The sequence below is a fragment of the Tetranychus urticae genome, chromosome 1, assembly GCF_039701765.1.
Source record: "Tetranychus urticae isolate SD_2017Ah chromosome 1, NJAU_TeUrti_SD_1.0, whole genome shotgun sequence".
NCBI classification, from domain to species: Eukaryota; Metazoa; Arthropoda; class Arachnida; order Trombidiformes; family Tetranychidae; genus Tetranychus; species Tetranychus urticae.
Window position 1 is genome coordinate 25,236,631 of NC_142958.1, and position 17,009 is coordinate 25,253,639.

The 17,009-nt window shown below is 30.8% G+C and overlaps 2 protein-coding genes across 9 annotated transcripts in view; one reads left to right on the forward strand and one right to left on the reverse strand.

Moving 5' to 3' along the window:
- Positions 1-11,591, reverse strand: part of mmd (disintegrin and metalloproteinase domain-containing protein mind-meld) — a 38,808-nt gene extending 27,217 nt beyond the window's left edge. For all 8 annotated transcript variants that reach the window (XM_089268564.1, XM_089268563.1, XM_089268562.1 and 5 more), the window contains exons 1-10: positions 10,554-11,591; positions 8,984-9,225; positions 8,711-8,898; positions 8,013-8,341; positions 7,133-7,213; positions 6,341-6,564; positions 5,385-5,589; positions 5,226-5,321; positions 3,491-3,686; positions 2,791-2,893 (exon numbers count right to left, since the gene is read on the reverse strand). In XM_089268564.1, the coding sequence (XP_089124690.1) occupies positions 2,791-2,893; positions 3,491-3,686; positions 5,226-5,321; positions 5,385-5,589; positions 6,341-6,564; positions 7,133-7,213; positions 8,013-8,341; positions 8,711-8,898; positions 8,984-9,225; positions 10,554-11,306 (2,417 nt within the window). In that variant the 5' untranslated portion in view covers positions 11,307-11,591. The remainder of the gene's footprint in view (positions 1-2,790; positions 2,894-3,490; positions 3,687-5,225; positions 5,322-5,384; positions 5,590-6,340; positions 6,565-7,132; positions 7,214-8,012; positions 8,342-8,710; positions 8,899-8,983; positions 9,226-10,553) is intronic.
- Positions 11,592-12,967: 1,376 nt separating this feature from the next.
- LOC107368618 (aldehyde dehydrogenase family 3 member B1) lies at positions 12,968-15,783 on the forward strand. The gene is made up of 9 exons (XM_015936483.3): positions 12,968-13,088; positions 13,508-13,651; positions 13,740-14,201; positions 14,278-14,441; positions 14,506-14,739; positions 14,821-14,953; positions 15,048-15,234; positions 15,301-15,436; positions 15,512-15,783. Exons 1-9 carry the CDS (start codon positions 13,071-13,073, stop codon positions 15,582-15,584), a joined length of 1,551 nt encoding a protein of 516 aa, XP_015791969.2. The 5' UTR covers positions 12,968-13,070; the 3' UTR covers positions 15,585-15,783.
- Positions 15,784-17,009: the final 1,226 nt, after the last annotated feature.

A 17,009-nucleotide genomic window follows, 5' to 3' on the forward strand; every position in this document is an offset into this window, starting at 1 on the left:
AAAGTTAATTATAACCAAATATCCAAACCAAGTAAAGACAAATGAATATTGAAAAGTGTTGTGAAAGGTTTCAACATATAAAATCTGATTAACAGGTAAGCATATCATGAGTATAAATGAAAGACATAAATCGCAGATTAAATTGTAAACTAAGATTATGTAGAGTCTGATTAATACAAGTTTCAAGAGTTGTAATGAGCAAAAAGATTTTACAGATTGAAAGAAATTTTAAGGATGAAGTTTTGCAATAGAAATTCAATATCATGAGAGAAAGAATTAAATGAAAGGAAAACGATAATGATGATAGAAAGGTTTAAACAAGGTTAGAAATAATACAATAAATTGATATACTCGGAATGAAATGCTAGTAAATTGAATATGACATGAATAAAGGTTACTTTTCCACCACAGTTCACGTTCCTCTCTCATCATTTCCATCCTCATGTTTATCGATCTTCAGCATTTTGTTATGCGCGTAAACTGAAGATGAAAACCATTAGTTTACTCTTTATTTTTCAACTCGGACTTTAACCAATTTATACAAAACAACTTTTCAAGAAGAAGAAGAATGAAGATGAAAAAGTTTCAACATGAACAACTGAGTACAATCTATGAAAGAAACTTGTAAAAAGAGTTGAAAATCTTTTCTCTATTCCTTAATATATTATCGACACAGATACAGTTGATTCATGAAGGGAAAAAGGATGAACAAGGAAAAGTCTAAATTCAGTTGATCATCATGAAGAGTAGACAGAAAAGAGAGGGAAAAAGAGAGGACAATATTTACAAAACTGTATTTTCATCATCAATCTCTTCTTGTTCATAATCTTATTTTACTTCTCTATTTACACCTCCATTAAAAGCATTGGTCTGAAAATTTTCAAAAATGATATTCCTTTGAAAGAAGCACACAAATCATGATTGCTCACCTCAACTTCATTTCTATTTCACATTTTTCAACTTCTCTGGTGAATCATTCATTTCATCCACCTTCACCTTCAAGTGAAAAGAGTAACTAGACAAAAATTCACAATTTATGAAGAAAATGAAAAATGAAAAGACTTGAAATTTTCAACCATTGGTTTAGGAACCGCAAGGTTTTTGATTAACTTTGACTTTCTTTTTTTATCATGAAATTGGAATATTGATGTTTTAAAACAAAGTATCAATGAGAAAATGATTAAATTGAAAGTAAATTATTCAATGAGCCTTTTCATGCATTTTTTCATTGTTAATAAACAAATGATGAAGGAAACAGCTGATGATTAAACAAGGCTCAATATTAATGAAATACCGGTATTAAACTTAATGATGATAATGATGGAGTTTAATGTTATAGAGATGATAATGATGATAATGATGAGGGAGGTTCAGGGAAGGATGAAACCTTTATTTCAATGTTTGTCACATTAATTTGAGTTTCATTCAACTTTCAAGTTTATCATAAACAAAATAGCTCAATACAATTATTTCTTAATTTATTTTTTTCTCTCATCCTTCATGCTATTTTTCATGAAAAAATATCATATTTTACAAATCATTTTCCATGTAAAGTAACAATCAAAATAGTGTAATAAAAATTCAGAGTAATGATGATGAATATGAAAAAATATGACAAATAATGAATTAACTTATTTCAGTTTTTTACATCTTCTTCCTCATTCATTATACTTTTTCCTATTCATCATTCCTATCAATAATATCAGCATTTAATCAGCCTTTTATATCATTATCAAGATTGAAATCTAAATGATGATTCGATTTTAAATATTTTCATGACAAAATTGGATTAAAAAATTTTAGATGAAAGTTGATAAAATGAACTTCATTTCCTTCTGATGAGCCTCATTAACGATAATTTTGCTCATATGATGAACACAGTAATTTGATTGGGAAGGTAAAAGTTAATGCAATAACCCAACTAATTACAATTTAATAGAGTTTTAAAACTGTTAAATTTAATTAGAGTTTAAATTTTTTTGAATTGTATCATTAGATTGTTAATTGAAAGACAGAAATTTGGAAGTTCTGAAATGGTTCATTTGAAATGGTGAAAAATATCAAATGATTGAAAATATAATACAATGTTATAAAATGTTCCCAAAGGTGATTTAGTTTCAGGTTGATTAATGGGATAAAAAAGGTGTATTCAATGAAATGTATTTGTAAAGAGGAAAATCATTTCATTGATTTGATTAAATATTGGTGAATCAAATTAGCTTTGGCTATTTATGCAAAGGGAATTGAAGCGAAACTGGCGACTAGAAAATTTAATAACAACATTGACCATTAACCAAATTTAACCTAATTATTAGCTAATGATTAAATGATTGTTTACTTTTTTGCTGCAACAAAAAATATAATTATAATCAAGTTTAAGATTGACTGGAAAATGTTCAGAATCAAGTTGAAAATGAAAACTGAATCAATCAACATTGCTTTGTAATCAGAGTTTGGTTTTTAGTTAAGGATGAAATGATTTACCGTGAAACCCGTTTTATGTTAATTTTTGATTAATAATGATGATGAAGTAAATGGATGAAAAAATGTGTCAAACAATTGCAAATTGACAAAAATATTAGTCAAGTTGAGTGGATAATTAACTTTTGATTATATCTTTTTCATGGGTGAACTTTATGTTCAACATTTTGTCTTGGAACGCGAAATGGAATAATTTAGGATTTTTTTCCATTCTCTAGACAAGATTATAATTAAATGTGGTAATCAAATCAAGTGGCTTGATCAGGTTATATGCAATTGATGAGTGAAAATGATGAAACATTTACATACCTGTAACATTGGGCTAATAGTGTAAAGAAAACAAAAACACCTCCAACAATAGAGATCAATATCATTACCAAATTTCTTGCGCTTAATGATTTTTTGTTGCTCGCTGGGTGATCAGAGTGATGATGATCATGATTATAATGATGATAAATACAACAACAGGGTCAACAAGGGTGATGAGATGAGTTGACAAAAACAATGAACAGCCAAAAGATAACCAGTTGAACGGGAATCATTTGTATAATATCAATTGGTTAAGGCAAAGTAAATGAGGAAAAACAATGAGAAGCAAAAAGGCCAAGAAGATGGGAAGAAGAAAGATGAGGAGAGAAAGGATGAGCAAGAAGATGAGTAAGATAACAGTTAATTTTGACGGGTTAAGGTTGACTCTTTGTGTGTGTTCAATGGTGATAACGGATGGCTCAATGAGTGGGTTAAGTATCATTAGAATGGGTTGATAATGACATAATCATTATCATTGTAAATCTCAACAATGCGCCTATTCATCAACTCATTTTTTTCACCTCATTAAGATTGTTCCCTTCCTTTTCCCTATTTTCACCACAATTTTTTGCCACCTTGTAAAAATATTAATTGTTTCATAAATACAAAATAACATTCATGTAACTAAATCCTGTCATTAAGAGTTGAGTATCTTTGGAGAAAAATTTGAGTCTCAAATTTTGAGTCGAGATGAACTTACCATATTCAGTGAATTTGGTTGTATTGTCCATAATTATTTTTACATTGTTCATCAGTTCTTGATTGGGATTGACTGGTGCCGAGCCTGATGAGCCACTTGAGTCAGGGGAAGATGTTGTTGCTCGAGGCGACCGTTGGGAACAATCAGGACCAGTCCAACTGTACGAGCAATGACAGGTATTCACATTTGAGCAAATCTGTTCAAACAAAAAGTCAAATTTTAAAGTAAACCCATTTCAATGTGCAAACAAATCAGTTTATCAATACAAAGGAATCAGATTAGGATTGTTTAATCAGAAATGAAAGCTTGTAATTCAAATGTTGAATCTTCATCAACTGGGAGTTGAAAGTCCGATAATCGGGAGTTTGGTTTTGCAAATGTAATAATTTTCAACTGTAATACTTTTGCTAGTTTTATGCATTTTACATTCGCAATTATGATTAAAATATTATCAACATTATTATTGAAAGCATTATGTTGGAAATGTAAATTTTTGTCTTCTCTCTCTGTTTGGCTTTTTTTATTGTTTCAAGCAAATCTTTGAAGATTGTTTGAACAAATAAACAGAAATATTTTACAGAAGGTTATTTTATGTGCATTTATTGATCCAAATGTGTTGTTTGGATGATTCATTCAGAATCTATCAACTTTTTCCTCATCTTCATCTCTTCCATTTTATCTATTTTCTGTCATTCAGTTTTTCTGTTGGTGAAAAAGTAAGCGAAGAGCATGATGATGAACAAAACAAATTTAACAACCAGCAAGTTGAGCAAATATTGAGACAATAAACAGGAAGAAAACTGGAAACATTGAGATTCTCTTTCACATTTCTCATCATCATCATCAACGTCATCTGAACATTCACTTTTCCTTCAATCACCATCTTATATATTTTTCCTTCTCTCCACTTATCATGCTTTTTTTCATCAAAATCATCAACTTTCTTCAAATTATATCTTTTAAGTACACTTACAGGATACATTTCAATATACTTTTATAGTTTCACTGATCATTGAATTACCTAATCAAAATGCTTTATAACGCCATTTGGAAGACAAAATTGACCTGAAAAGGTTAAAATGACAAAAAATATCTTCACTTAACCAAGTTGAGGTTAAATGAACATTAACTTTAAAATGGATAATTAATGGAGAATCAACTAAATTGCTAATTAACTTGCCAAAACCAAGCATTTAAATCATTTCGAGAATGTAAAATGTTTACAAATGTGTTTCATTTTGCCTCCAATAATCAATCGTAAATGTGAAGGATTCAAGAAATAATGATCTCAATTCACTGTGAAGATTGGTTTACTTAACCTTATTTTTTTACTCCAAGTTAATTCTGCTTTTTATCATAAGAGTATTCAAATGATTCTGAGAAAAGCATCCTTCAAGACTCAATTTAAGCAGCAATTGAAGAAAAGCTTTGAAGACAAATTAAGTCTTAAAGTTAATCAAATTGGAAATTGTAATTAAGGATGATTTCAATTAGACGAAAACAGAAAACAAAAGGATTTGAAAAAAAAGAGTTGAACAAAAGTCAAGCAAACTCATGATAAAGAAACGTTGAGATTCAATTGTAAATTCACCTTTTATATGCAAGTATTGGAAAAACATAGTGACCAGAAAAGTCAACAACATTTTCATAAAATTTGAGTAAAGTGATGAATAATTGATGAGAATGAATTGTTTGCTTAGTATTGCATTTGGAATGAAATAATGTTTAAACTTACCCCATTCCCTGAACATGGGACAGCAACATTATTGGATGGACAATCACCAGGTTGAATGAACAGGTCAATACTAACGCAACTTTGATTTACACAAATCTGGATGAACAAGAGAAGAAAATGATTAATGAAAGAAATGGAACAATTAACTCTTCAAATTACCCGATTATCTGAACATTTGGTTCCATCCTGAAGAAGTCCCATATCTGAAATATCTTCCCTATTTGATCCTCGGGCAACTTTGCATTCATATTCAATTTCATTTGTGTAAATTATTGTTCTTGAATATTCCTTTTCCAAACCCATTTCCTTGGAAAATGGTACTTGTTTACCGAATTGGCACTGAAGTGATCCACACATTATATTCCTGAAAGAGATGCAATTACAAATTGAACATTCGATGATAAAGTCAATTTAATTTGAAACTTTTTCCTTGCTCAAGGCTTTTGCCAATTGGAAATTCATTTTTTATGTTAATCAGAAAATGTCTCAACTGTAAAGTCTTTTTTTTGCAAACCTTATTGACTTAACAATATGAGAGTTGATTGACAGTAGTTTAACAGTTTTTATCATGAATAAAAAATGAAATATTTAATCGAATCAATTTGAAATGTAAAAATTGAAAAGTGACTTTTGAAGGTTTGAAAATCAACTAATCTACTGAACATTTAAAGATTTGCAATCCAATGAAAAGTAAATCAATTAAAGTGTATCAAAGTTGAATTGTTTTTCAATTGATTCAATTAGTGAAAGACTAATTTTTACTCAACCCAAAGTAATACAAATGTTTGGTAATTGAATAGCTTTGATTAACAAGAGAAATAAAAGTTAATTGAAGAAAATTAGGGAAAAACGAAATGAATCAATCAATAAATAGCAATTGAAAAAGTTAATTATTTTACAGGCAACAGTGAAAAAAGCACGTTAAATGGTTTAACTAAAGGTTGAGTAAATGTCAAAATAGTTAGATATTGTTACCATTGAAAGGGTTCAAGTTTCAAATTGAAATGTAAATGAATACGAAATGGGTTGAGAAACATGGGTTTACGTTACAAAGGGTAACAAAAGGTAAAAGTGCATTTGAATGAAAGTGATGCTAATGAGAAATGAATACTTACTCATCGCTACACTTTAGATGAATGCCTTTACCATCGACACCACAATTGCCCTTCATGGTACCTTGAGCATTGAACTTTTCAAAGCAGACTGATTCAGATGCTCGAGCTCCAGCACCCCAAATGACCGCACATTGACTATCCGCTGTTGGACATTCACCATTGAAACAAAATCCCTTCTGGCTCTTACAGTCAACGCCGTTTTTACGATAAATATCAGGAGGACACTGAAATCGAAATAAAGTTTCAATGTTTCAGAAAACAATTGAAGGAAATTTTGTTGGTTTCAATTCAAATCTAATTTTACATAAAATTTCAAAATTCAAAGCTCGTATAAAATGATTTTCTTCAGACGAATCGATAGTAATGATGAATCCTTTGATTCTTACTTATCGATTCGATAGACTTTTTCAGGAAAATTTGTTTTACTTTATGCAAATTGCTTATTCGGCGACATTAAAGCGATTTGTATTGAGAGTGAATTTGAATAAAAGTTTCAATCATTACTTTTGTAACTCAAATTAGAAGCAATTTTTTATCCAAAATAAGAATCGTTCAGAATCGAGTGGAAAATTTCTGGTAACTGGACATTTAATATGATTATTTTTCATTTCAAAGTATCAGATTAAATTGGAAAATAATAAATAAAATAAATAGAATGCTTATGGAATTATCTGGTTTTGGCGATTACCTAAATATCTGAATAGTATTCTGATTGAATTTTGAACTTTTGACTTTTGGAGTAAAATTGGAATTCAATTTAATTGGATTTTGTAAAAAACTTGAATTACTTACACTTCCATGTTTACCATCACAGACTTCTGGAATGTCACATTCATCTCTTGCATCTCGACAAATATGTCCTTCGTTTTTCAGCTGACCAGAAATGGAAAGAAAGGTTTGATTGAAAAGTTGATTTATAATTATTTTCAAATGATTGCTTTTGCATTAAAATATTAGTAAACTTTTGAAAGATTAGGAATGAAAAGGGAAACACTTTAAGCTGCCTTTTCATTTTTGAAGTGTTGGTCAGTTAAGAAACAAAAAAAAGTTTCAATTAATTGGACATATTTTCATCTCTTTTCTTGTCTCATTCAATTCATTGTCAACGAGATTGAGTTGGACGATAAAAGTTATCAAGAGCAAGAGTGTAAATGGCAACTATAATACAATAAACAGTCAAAAATGATCAATCATCTTAATAACTGTTCAACTTCAACTCAAACTTTTCACCTCCTTCCTGCAACTCATATTTATTGTTTTTAATGATAATATAATGTTGGACAGCATTGAAACACTACCTTTTAATAATATAATAAGCATTATAAGATGAAGCAAACTTGACTGGTCCATTAGTTATTGTTGATTGGATTAGTTTCCCTTACATTAATGATCAAAATTTACCTAAATTTATTGAGTTGGTCAACTTGTTTTTTTCTGGTAATTTGAAGCTCATTACTTTTTTTTAATATCAAGAGTTTTATTGAGCCAATTTTGCTAGTTTGGTCAAAGATCGATATCTTTTCTAGACTTCGATGAAACGATCATTAAGTATTGAAGAGCTTGAAAGTTCAAGTTGAATGGTAGAGATGAACAATGTGAAGATTTTACCAAAGATTAATTGATGGTTTTAATTGATGAGAAAATGATTATTGAAAATTAAATGTTGAATTACCTTGCAATTAACACAACAGGGTCCAGTTGAGCATTCAGATTCAACTTTCAATTTACAAGTAATTGGATCACAACAGGGATCCTTATCCATACAGCTTTGGAAACCTCCACAATCACATTCTTCACCTTCATCGATTCTCTCATTACCACAGAATCGGAAATCTTCAAGTTGATTGGGCTTATTAAGCAGGCAGATACCATGACCAATCTGGAGGGCATTATTATATTCTAATACTGAGCATCGGGAAAATTGAAACGGTTGAATATTGTTCATTCCTAGTATATAACGACCCATTATACAGCCCCACCAGTCTGGACAATTACATCCATCTGAAAATTAAACAGCAAAATCATTATCAAACATCATTATCAACCATAAATAGAGCGGTAAATCATTGATTAATGTAATTATTTATTTTGATAAATCAAATTATTACGTTATTATAAATTGTCTTCATCTAACATGAAACAAATGAAAGAAAGTAAAAAAATCTAACCTTAAATGAAATCAACCAAATTGATTTTACTCTTGTGATTGAATGAATAACTAACATTAAGCTCAATTTTGTAGGCAAAAATAGATTTATCACATTTTAAGAATTTCTGATTTTGAAGAAACTCCAATGTTTTTTGATAATAAATTAGCAATTAATGATTTACTTTTTGGTTTGAATAAGAATTGAAAAGTGATGAACTAACCTGGACTATCTGTTTTGGTTTCCTCATCATGGCTCATTCCGATATTATGACCAATCATATGGGCAACTGTAACGGCAACTAGATGAGGTTCATATATACTGATATCTTGACTAACAGCAACGGCTTTGGCTGTACATATGCTATCAGGAACTGCCATTCCGACTTCACCATTTTGAAATGGTTTACCTCTGTTGAGAAAATTGAATTAAACAATTTTTGATTTTCAACAAAAAAAAGTGATTTAAAAGTATGATAAAAAACGTTGAAACTTACACTAGTAAATGGCCAGCATCCATTGGGACTTTGTACAAATTTCTTGCACCATATTCCATGAAATTGAGCAAAGTTTTCCTAACATCATCAGATACTTCAATCTGATTCCCGTGAGCCCAAGTTTCAACGTAAATAACCGAGACTCGGGTATTAATAAGGCGAAAATACATGTCAACACAGTTAATAATTTGAATTGCATCGTTGACAACTTCTCCTCGAGAAGAATTACTCCGGTTCTCGAACTTGTTTGGTGAACAGTTGAGTTAATAGTATTTGCCATTCACGAAGGGAACCAAGAAAATGTCAACATAAGAGAAGAAGAAAAAATTGAAAGAAAAACTGTCAAATTTCAAGTGGAATCACAAGTTAAATTTAAATGATGCATCAGATTTTTGGAGATGAAAATTGAAGAATCAAAAAAAAACCAAATTATTTTCTTGGCTGATGACAAGAAGATGAAAAAGGTTGAAAGTGTTTATCAGTTTCAAATATTATAACAATTGGATTATCTGGTTGAAACGAAATCAACTCCCGGTGGACATTTGAGATTTGATAAACTGGTAAACTAATTGGTTATCGTAAGTGTTGACTCTGACAGCTTTTCAGGATAATTTGATTGTAAAGGGAATGAAAAATTAGATGAATGATAATTTTGTTAACCATCCAATTAAAAGGTTAGATTGCATGAAATTTTATTCAACATTCAAGGGGTTAAAGCTTTTGAAAGTGTTCAACAAAAATGATGAATATGATTAATTACATTAAACTGTGAACTCGCAATTTGAACAGAATTTAAAATACATTTTTTGCTGTTTTTTTTTGTTAGCAAAAAAACAACAACAAAAGGTTTATCCTTTTTTTATATGACAAATCATTCAAGTTGAATCAAGTTGAAACAATTTACCAAATAAACTCAACTCTTCTTTAATAAGTGGAAGGTGAAAATAGCTATTTTCAGGGGAACTTGAACTTTTTTTTCTCTCTGTCAATTTCAAAAAAATATGTTTTCCTTTGAACACAAAAAAGCAGATGAAAGGCAAAAAAAATTCAAACTTAAATACATATTCAATCGAGTATTGATTTTACAGTTTCATAAAATTCTGTCTCTTTCTCATTCACTCTTTTCATCATCTTACTTGTTTTTTGAAAGTCTTTTTTTTGCTACTTTCAAGTTGAATTTGAATTGCAACAATCTTAACCTCAAGAAAGGATGATGATGAAGATGATGTTAGCGAGAAAGTGAGTAAAGAAAGAGAGGAAGATAGTAAAAGTAAGGTTATCGAAATTGAAGGAAAAATTATTGAAAGAAAATATGGAAATTCTATTGCAAGGGAATGGAAATACTTTACTATGATAAACACTGAATACTGAGGATGGAGCAAACAGAATTTTCAGTTTTCTTTTCTATTAATCACACTTTTTAACTTTCATTTTTTCCAGTGTTTTTTGGTCTTGAAACCAGCTTTCAAAAGGTTACACTATTTTCAAATGTTGATGGTAAATGAATTGGAGGTGAATAGACTGGACTTCATAGGTTTTGATGTTTGGAGGGTTGATGAATATAACTCACCATGGCTTTGTCCAAGATAAGGGACAGTTCGATGTACTTCTCAACCACTCTAACATCGCGTCTTCCTTTACCTTTACGATATTGTTTGAAACCCCATTCGTGCATGTTTGTGTTACCACAAGCATGCTTGTGTCTTGTCTCTGAAAAATACCGATAAATTACATGGGGATGTTTCCTGGAAAGGTCTCCACCGTAAAATGGATGGACAACAAAAGTTTCATTTCCATAATGAATAACCCCGCTAAGACCATTACATGTACGAAAGGCGGCAAGAGCTCCAGGATAATCACGAATGGTTCCATGGTAATAACAATGTTCAATCTCCTGGGTTGAAACTTGTCGTGCTCCTTCAGGTAGGAAATGCTTTTGCATTAATCCAGGGGCTAAAAGGTGGTTATTGAGCTCCAATTCAAGGCGGAACTTGTATTTAAAGGCTTTTATGAGCAAGGAGGTTTGATGAATATGTTTACCAGTTTTATTGGATGATGTATCCCTGGTGGAAATACCCATTTTTTCATGTTTCCTAAGTTGAACTGGATAAATAACCTCATAGAATCTGCTTGGTATACTATTAATAAGGCGCTCATTTTCAGGATATAAACGCTTAAGCCTTTCAGCTTCAGCAATTGGGCGTATATCGTCAGCAAAATCATCCGTTATGTCAACTGAAGTTGATAGTGACACAGGGATAAAGAGAAACAAGGAGAGAGAAAGAGAGAGACAGGATGAGGCTAAATACACTGGGTAAGACATAGGAGGTGGTTGGAGGTGAAAACTAAAAGTCCATGGCTTTGTTGCACTTCACAAGTGTATCAAAAAAACAAATTCAACAGGGAGAGAGATGTAAAGAGAGCCAGGAAAAGCCACGCAAAAGACACAGAAAAAGAAAGAGTACCAATAAATATGTAAGAGATTAAAAAGGTGGCATGTAGGTAAAAGAAAGGAGTAAGAATAAAAAGGTAGCTTAGCTTCTTCGTTTAGAACCAGGGAGTGAAACTGTAATTTATCGATATTTACAGCTAACCCATTTTGATTCGAATCCGTATTGTATCTGTAGGTTACTTGATACTTAATATCGATACATAGTTAGCTTGATAACATGCTGCCATCTGTCATTATTGGAAGATAAGATTAGTAGAAGCATTAGAATTATTTTTAGTCATTTTGATTATTTATAAATTGTTTATAAATTATTTTTTTCTGTTTATTATTTTAATCGATGTTGTTTTCACCATTTCTACTATTATTTAAACACTCTGTTCATCATTACTCTCGTCATTTAGTTTATTTCCACCGGAGGAAAGTGTGATCATGACTGATCGCTAAATTTTCAGTGAGTAAATTAAAACTTATTTTTGTCGATTTCATTTTCATAATTTTGCAATCAATACTCATTTAAAATAGATATAAATTGAAAATGAGTGAAATCAATAAACAAAATCTTTCAATAACATAAAAAACCAGTTACAAATTGATCATTAAGTTCTGATCAATCATCATTCAAGCTATGATTTTTTTTCATTTTAACACAGTTTCTGTTCGTTCAAACATGGCTCTTTTCAATTTGGTCTCCATAATTATGATGAATTATTTTCATTATGAATTTAAAAAAATTTCATCATGATTGCAACGAAAAACATTAGATTTTAGTTAATTTCTATCTAACAGAGGCAATACTTTATTAATGAAAACAATCTTAAAATCGTCTGTTACACCCTTCCACTTGGACCAATATGATAATGCTCAAAGGAGACTCATTGGTCAACTACTAAACTTGATCTCTTAATACTAAAGTAGTCGTCAAAATCATTCAAGCTGATTCATTTAACGGTGAAACATTCTGGTTGAAATACCTGAGTAGACGAGGGCTTAAGATAGTAGACTAAAATTGCGTTCAAAAATTGAAGATACAATCGTACATTGTATTGTTCGTGAGCACAAGGGTCGACGAATGGTTTTACCTTGCCTTTTAGTGGAAATTGAACAATTTCGATAACATCTACTCGACAGCAGTTTGATATTTACTTCAATTTATTTTCAATTAAATGACCCTCTTCTTACGGTTGATTTATGTCTCCATACATTTGCTGTTAATGGGTTTGCAATCATATGATTTGCATGCCAATAAAGACAAACTCTCCTTACTCTATATGTGATTGGTTATGTTTTATTCACTTTTTTCATTGTCTATAATTTGAGTTTAATGATTAATGAGCTCGTAAGTTTAATTATTATTGAACCATAACCTATCAATTTGATCATTTATTTTTACTGTGTTTTGTGAACCTTTTATTATCAACTTCCCCGAAAGCTTTTTTGTCTCTAATCATCTGTTGTTTATCTGTCCTCAAATCAAACTAGATAATCATTAAATTACATGGAAACACTTGATGGCTCTGTTTCTACTACTTCCTAACCAGTTCTGTTGAAGTGATCAAGCCTGGTTAAATGTTTTATTAAAACCTATTTCAACTCAAAATTGGTTCAAACATCAATAACGGAAACAGAAGATATCTGATGTTGGTTCTCCGAGTGGTGAGCATTGCATTGATTTTTCCTATTCCTGGATTCAAATTTGTGTGTATCAAAAATAGTTTCATTTATTTAATCTGACAGACTCTTCACTCGCCATGTATTCCCTCCTCTCTCTCACTCTCACACTCTTCCTCTATTATCCAGTTAAACTCTCAAGCTCCCTCTTCAGCAATTTCAACCAGTTTTACTTCAGAAGACTTCACAAGTTTGATTCCAGAAGAGTTCAGAAATCAAAACTGAACAGTTTAATAGATAACGAAACTTAGATCAACATTGAATTTCTCATCGAAAGAAATATCAATGGATAAATAGAAAAGGCCGAATACTTGTACGGTCACAACTAACGCTTCCTTTCCCCAATCTTTTTTATTTTGTTTAATTTTTCATATTGTAATCATTGTTTTTTTTGCACTTTCAAGCCAACGCCGACTAACCTGTTCAAGACGAGAATCAGCTTCTGCTGCACATCCATCAGATCAATCAACAAGTATAGTGACCCGCAAAAACAATTGAAAATGCCTGGAAACGATGAAAATGGATCTAATAACCCAACACCAAGCCAAGTGAATATTAGTTTTGAATTTAGATAAATCTCTATTGTGTTGAGAATTGACCATATTAATACTAATCTTAACTTCATTTTTGGTTTAGTTGGTTGCAAACGCTCGTCGAGCATTCGCATCTAATATCACCAAGGATGTTTCATTCAGACGGGAACAACTGCAAAAATTGGATACAATGCTTGTGACAAATGAAGCCGTTCTTGCTGAAGCCATCAAACAAGATTTAAGGAAACCATACTTTGAAGCCATTTTAACTGAAATCGAGTTTGTTCGCAATGAGATTCATGGTATCCTTAATAATTTGGAAAGTTGGGCTAAACCACAAAAAGTCTCTAAAAGTCTTATGACTTTATTTGATTCAGCTTATTTATATCCGGAACCCTACGGTGTAACTTTAATCATAGGAGCTTGGAATTATCCTCTTATGCTTACATTGTGTCCAATGATAGGAGCTATTGCTTCTGGTAACACAATTATTGTCAAACCTTCTGAACTGGCTTCAGCTACATCAAAAACATTGGCTTCACTCATTCCGCGTTATCTGGACCAGGTAAATGCATTGGGAATATTTATAATTTACTTTGCTAATTGATAATTTTCAATAATTTTATCTTTAATATTTTCAGGATTGTTATCAAGTCTTCATCGGTGGACCTGAAGAAACCAAGAATTTAGTTAAGGAAAAGTTTGATTATATTTTTTACACTGGTAGTAGTCGGGTTGGTAAACTAATTTATTTGGAAGCAGCCAAAAATTTAACACCAGTCACTCTTGAATTGGGAGGGAAAAGGTAAACAGTTGATGTCTTTATATAACCTGGATAACTTTATTTACACTCTCTTCATGTCATCTAGTCCTTTATATTTTGATGACTCAGCTGATGATAGCCCAGCAGCAGTTAAACGTTTGGTGTGGGGTAAATATGTGAACAATGGTCAAACTTGCGTTGCTCCTGATTACGTTCTTTGCTCAAGAAAAGTTCAAAACAGCCTTATAAAACAACTTCCACTTGCAATAAAGGAGTTTTACAGTGATGACCCCAAAACTCACAAGGACTATGGTCGAATCATCAACATTAACCATTTCAAGTGTGTTAACATTTTAACAACATCTAATCATAATGCAACAATTATGTAATTTCTGTTTCTATCATTTTTTGTTCACCACAGTCGACTTGTTAAGTTAATTGAGGATAACAGAAGTAAAGTCGTATTTGGTGGTAATTATGATGAAAAAGAGTTATATATTGAACCAACCGTTATGGCCAATGTTTCTCCTAATGATTCAGTAATGCAAGACGAGGTAATGATCTTAACCAAAGAAAAATTTATTTACATTTGTTAGAAAACAATTTTTTAACTCAACCTTTTACTTATCCAATCTTTTTAACATTCAGATATTCGGACCCATTCTGCCTATTGTTATCGTGGATGGTGTTGACAATGCTGTTGAATTTATCAATAACAGCGAAAACCCTTTATCTCTGTATATTTTTTCGAAAAATCAGTCAGTAATTGATAAAATAAGCCAAAAAACGTCTAGTGGATCCATCTGTGTAAATGATTGTCTCATCCATCTTTCAGGTTAGCTCAATGCAACATTTGAAAATATTTAAAAATCAACTGACATTTTACTTCTTCTTTCATTAGTTGATTCATTACCGTTCGGTGGAGTCGGAAACAGTGGAATCGGCAGATATCGAGGAAAATTTTCATTTGAAACCTTTACCCACTATAAATCAGTATTGCATCGTGGTTTTAACTCTGTTTTAGAGGCTCTTGGAAGGTATGCTTCACATATGCTTTTTTAAAATAATAAATTAATTAGTAATGAAATCTTTTTCCTTTTCTTTTTCCTTAGTCATCGTTATCCACCTTATACTTCTCGAAGTTTGACACTTATGTCTCTTTTGACACGTAAACGTTGGTTTTAACTATGTGACGACGATTACTTACAAACTATTATAAATTACTAAAATGCTGAAAGATCGTTTGGCATAAATGAGAAATTATTTTGTCTTTTTTTGCTATAAAAAGCATATGTGATAGGTTGAAATTATTATAACTATTATAAACAGACGATTGGAAACTCATTAATGATATTTTTAGACAATAAAGAAGCAATACTTGATTCTTCTTCTACAACTTTTATTATATCATTGAACTGAAAAAGAACTGAACAACCGGTTAAACTGAACACTCGTCAAGTGTTTTGTTCAATTTTAATTTTTTCCTTGCATAATCAACACTGTTTACCAATCTTCATTATACAACTTCAAGTACTCAACAACTGACTTACAATTTGGAGAGATAATCAGAAGTCTTTCAATGGAAACATACAAGTTTTATTTACCAATGACAGTATCGTGTTGGTAAATATTTTGATTGCTCTGGTTCATCAAAACAAACTTTGCCCTTCATAATGAAATAATCCTGAATATGAGTCTGGAAAAACCTAAACTTCGAATGGTGTTCAAGGATAATAAGAAAATGTAACTTTATCTAACATCATCTGTTAACAAAATGAAGCAATTAATATGATTCTCAGATGTCCACACAGATAATGTGCTTACCGTTCAACCTTGCTACGTGAATTTTTGGTGAAGCACAAAAACTAATTGCTTAATAGCTAACTAACCAGTGATTAGTTGAAGCAATATAATAACAAAGAAGGCAACACTCATGACGATTTAATATCAAGATGAATCAAGGTTTGCAAGTTGAATGAAAACTGGTTTAGTAAAGTTAGCTACTGTGATGGACAGTTGTTATCGTAATGATGGTTTGTACAAAAATAGCTTTCATGATGACCATTTTAATTTTGAACTTAATACCTATTGACAGAAAATATAATGTGATGATTAAATTACTACTAATTCCTGATTCCACGCAAATGTATAATAATTATTATTAAATGAACCTTGAATTTAATAATTAGCTAATCAAGTGATTGTTGCTAAATTTACTTACATCATTATCTTTAAAATTTGTATTTCATCAAATTTTCTTGGTTAAATAAATGGCTCGCACCATTTCTCAATTACTGAAGTACATTCAATTGTTATCAAGCAATTCATCAAATTATCGCCAAAAGGATAGTAAACTTAACTTCCTTTTATAAATCTAATTGTATATAACGGAAAATTGGTAAACTTGATTGACCAGAAAACGCTTCGATTGCATTACCATTCATCTTAATTGGGCCTAATGTTGAGAAAAATTTTCTTGATAATTCGAAGCTTTTTTTACTCGTTTACTAATTCTAACCAATTTTATTTACGAATAAGATTTAGCGTTTAACAATTTATCTATCTTGAAGTTAACCAAATGAGAATCAAACATCTATATATTGTAACTTT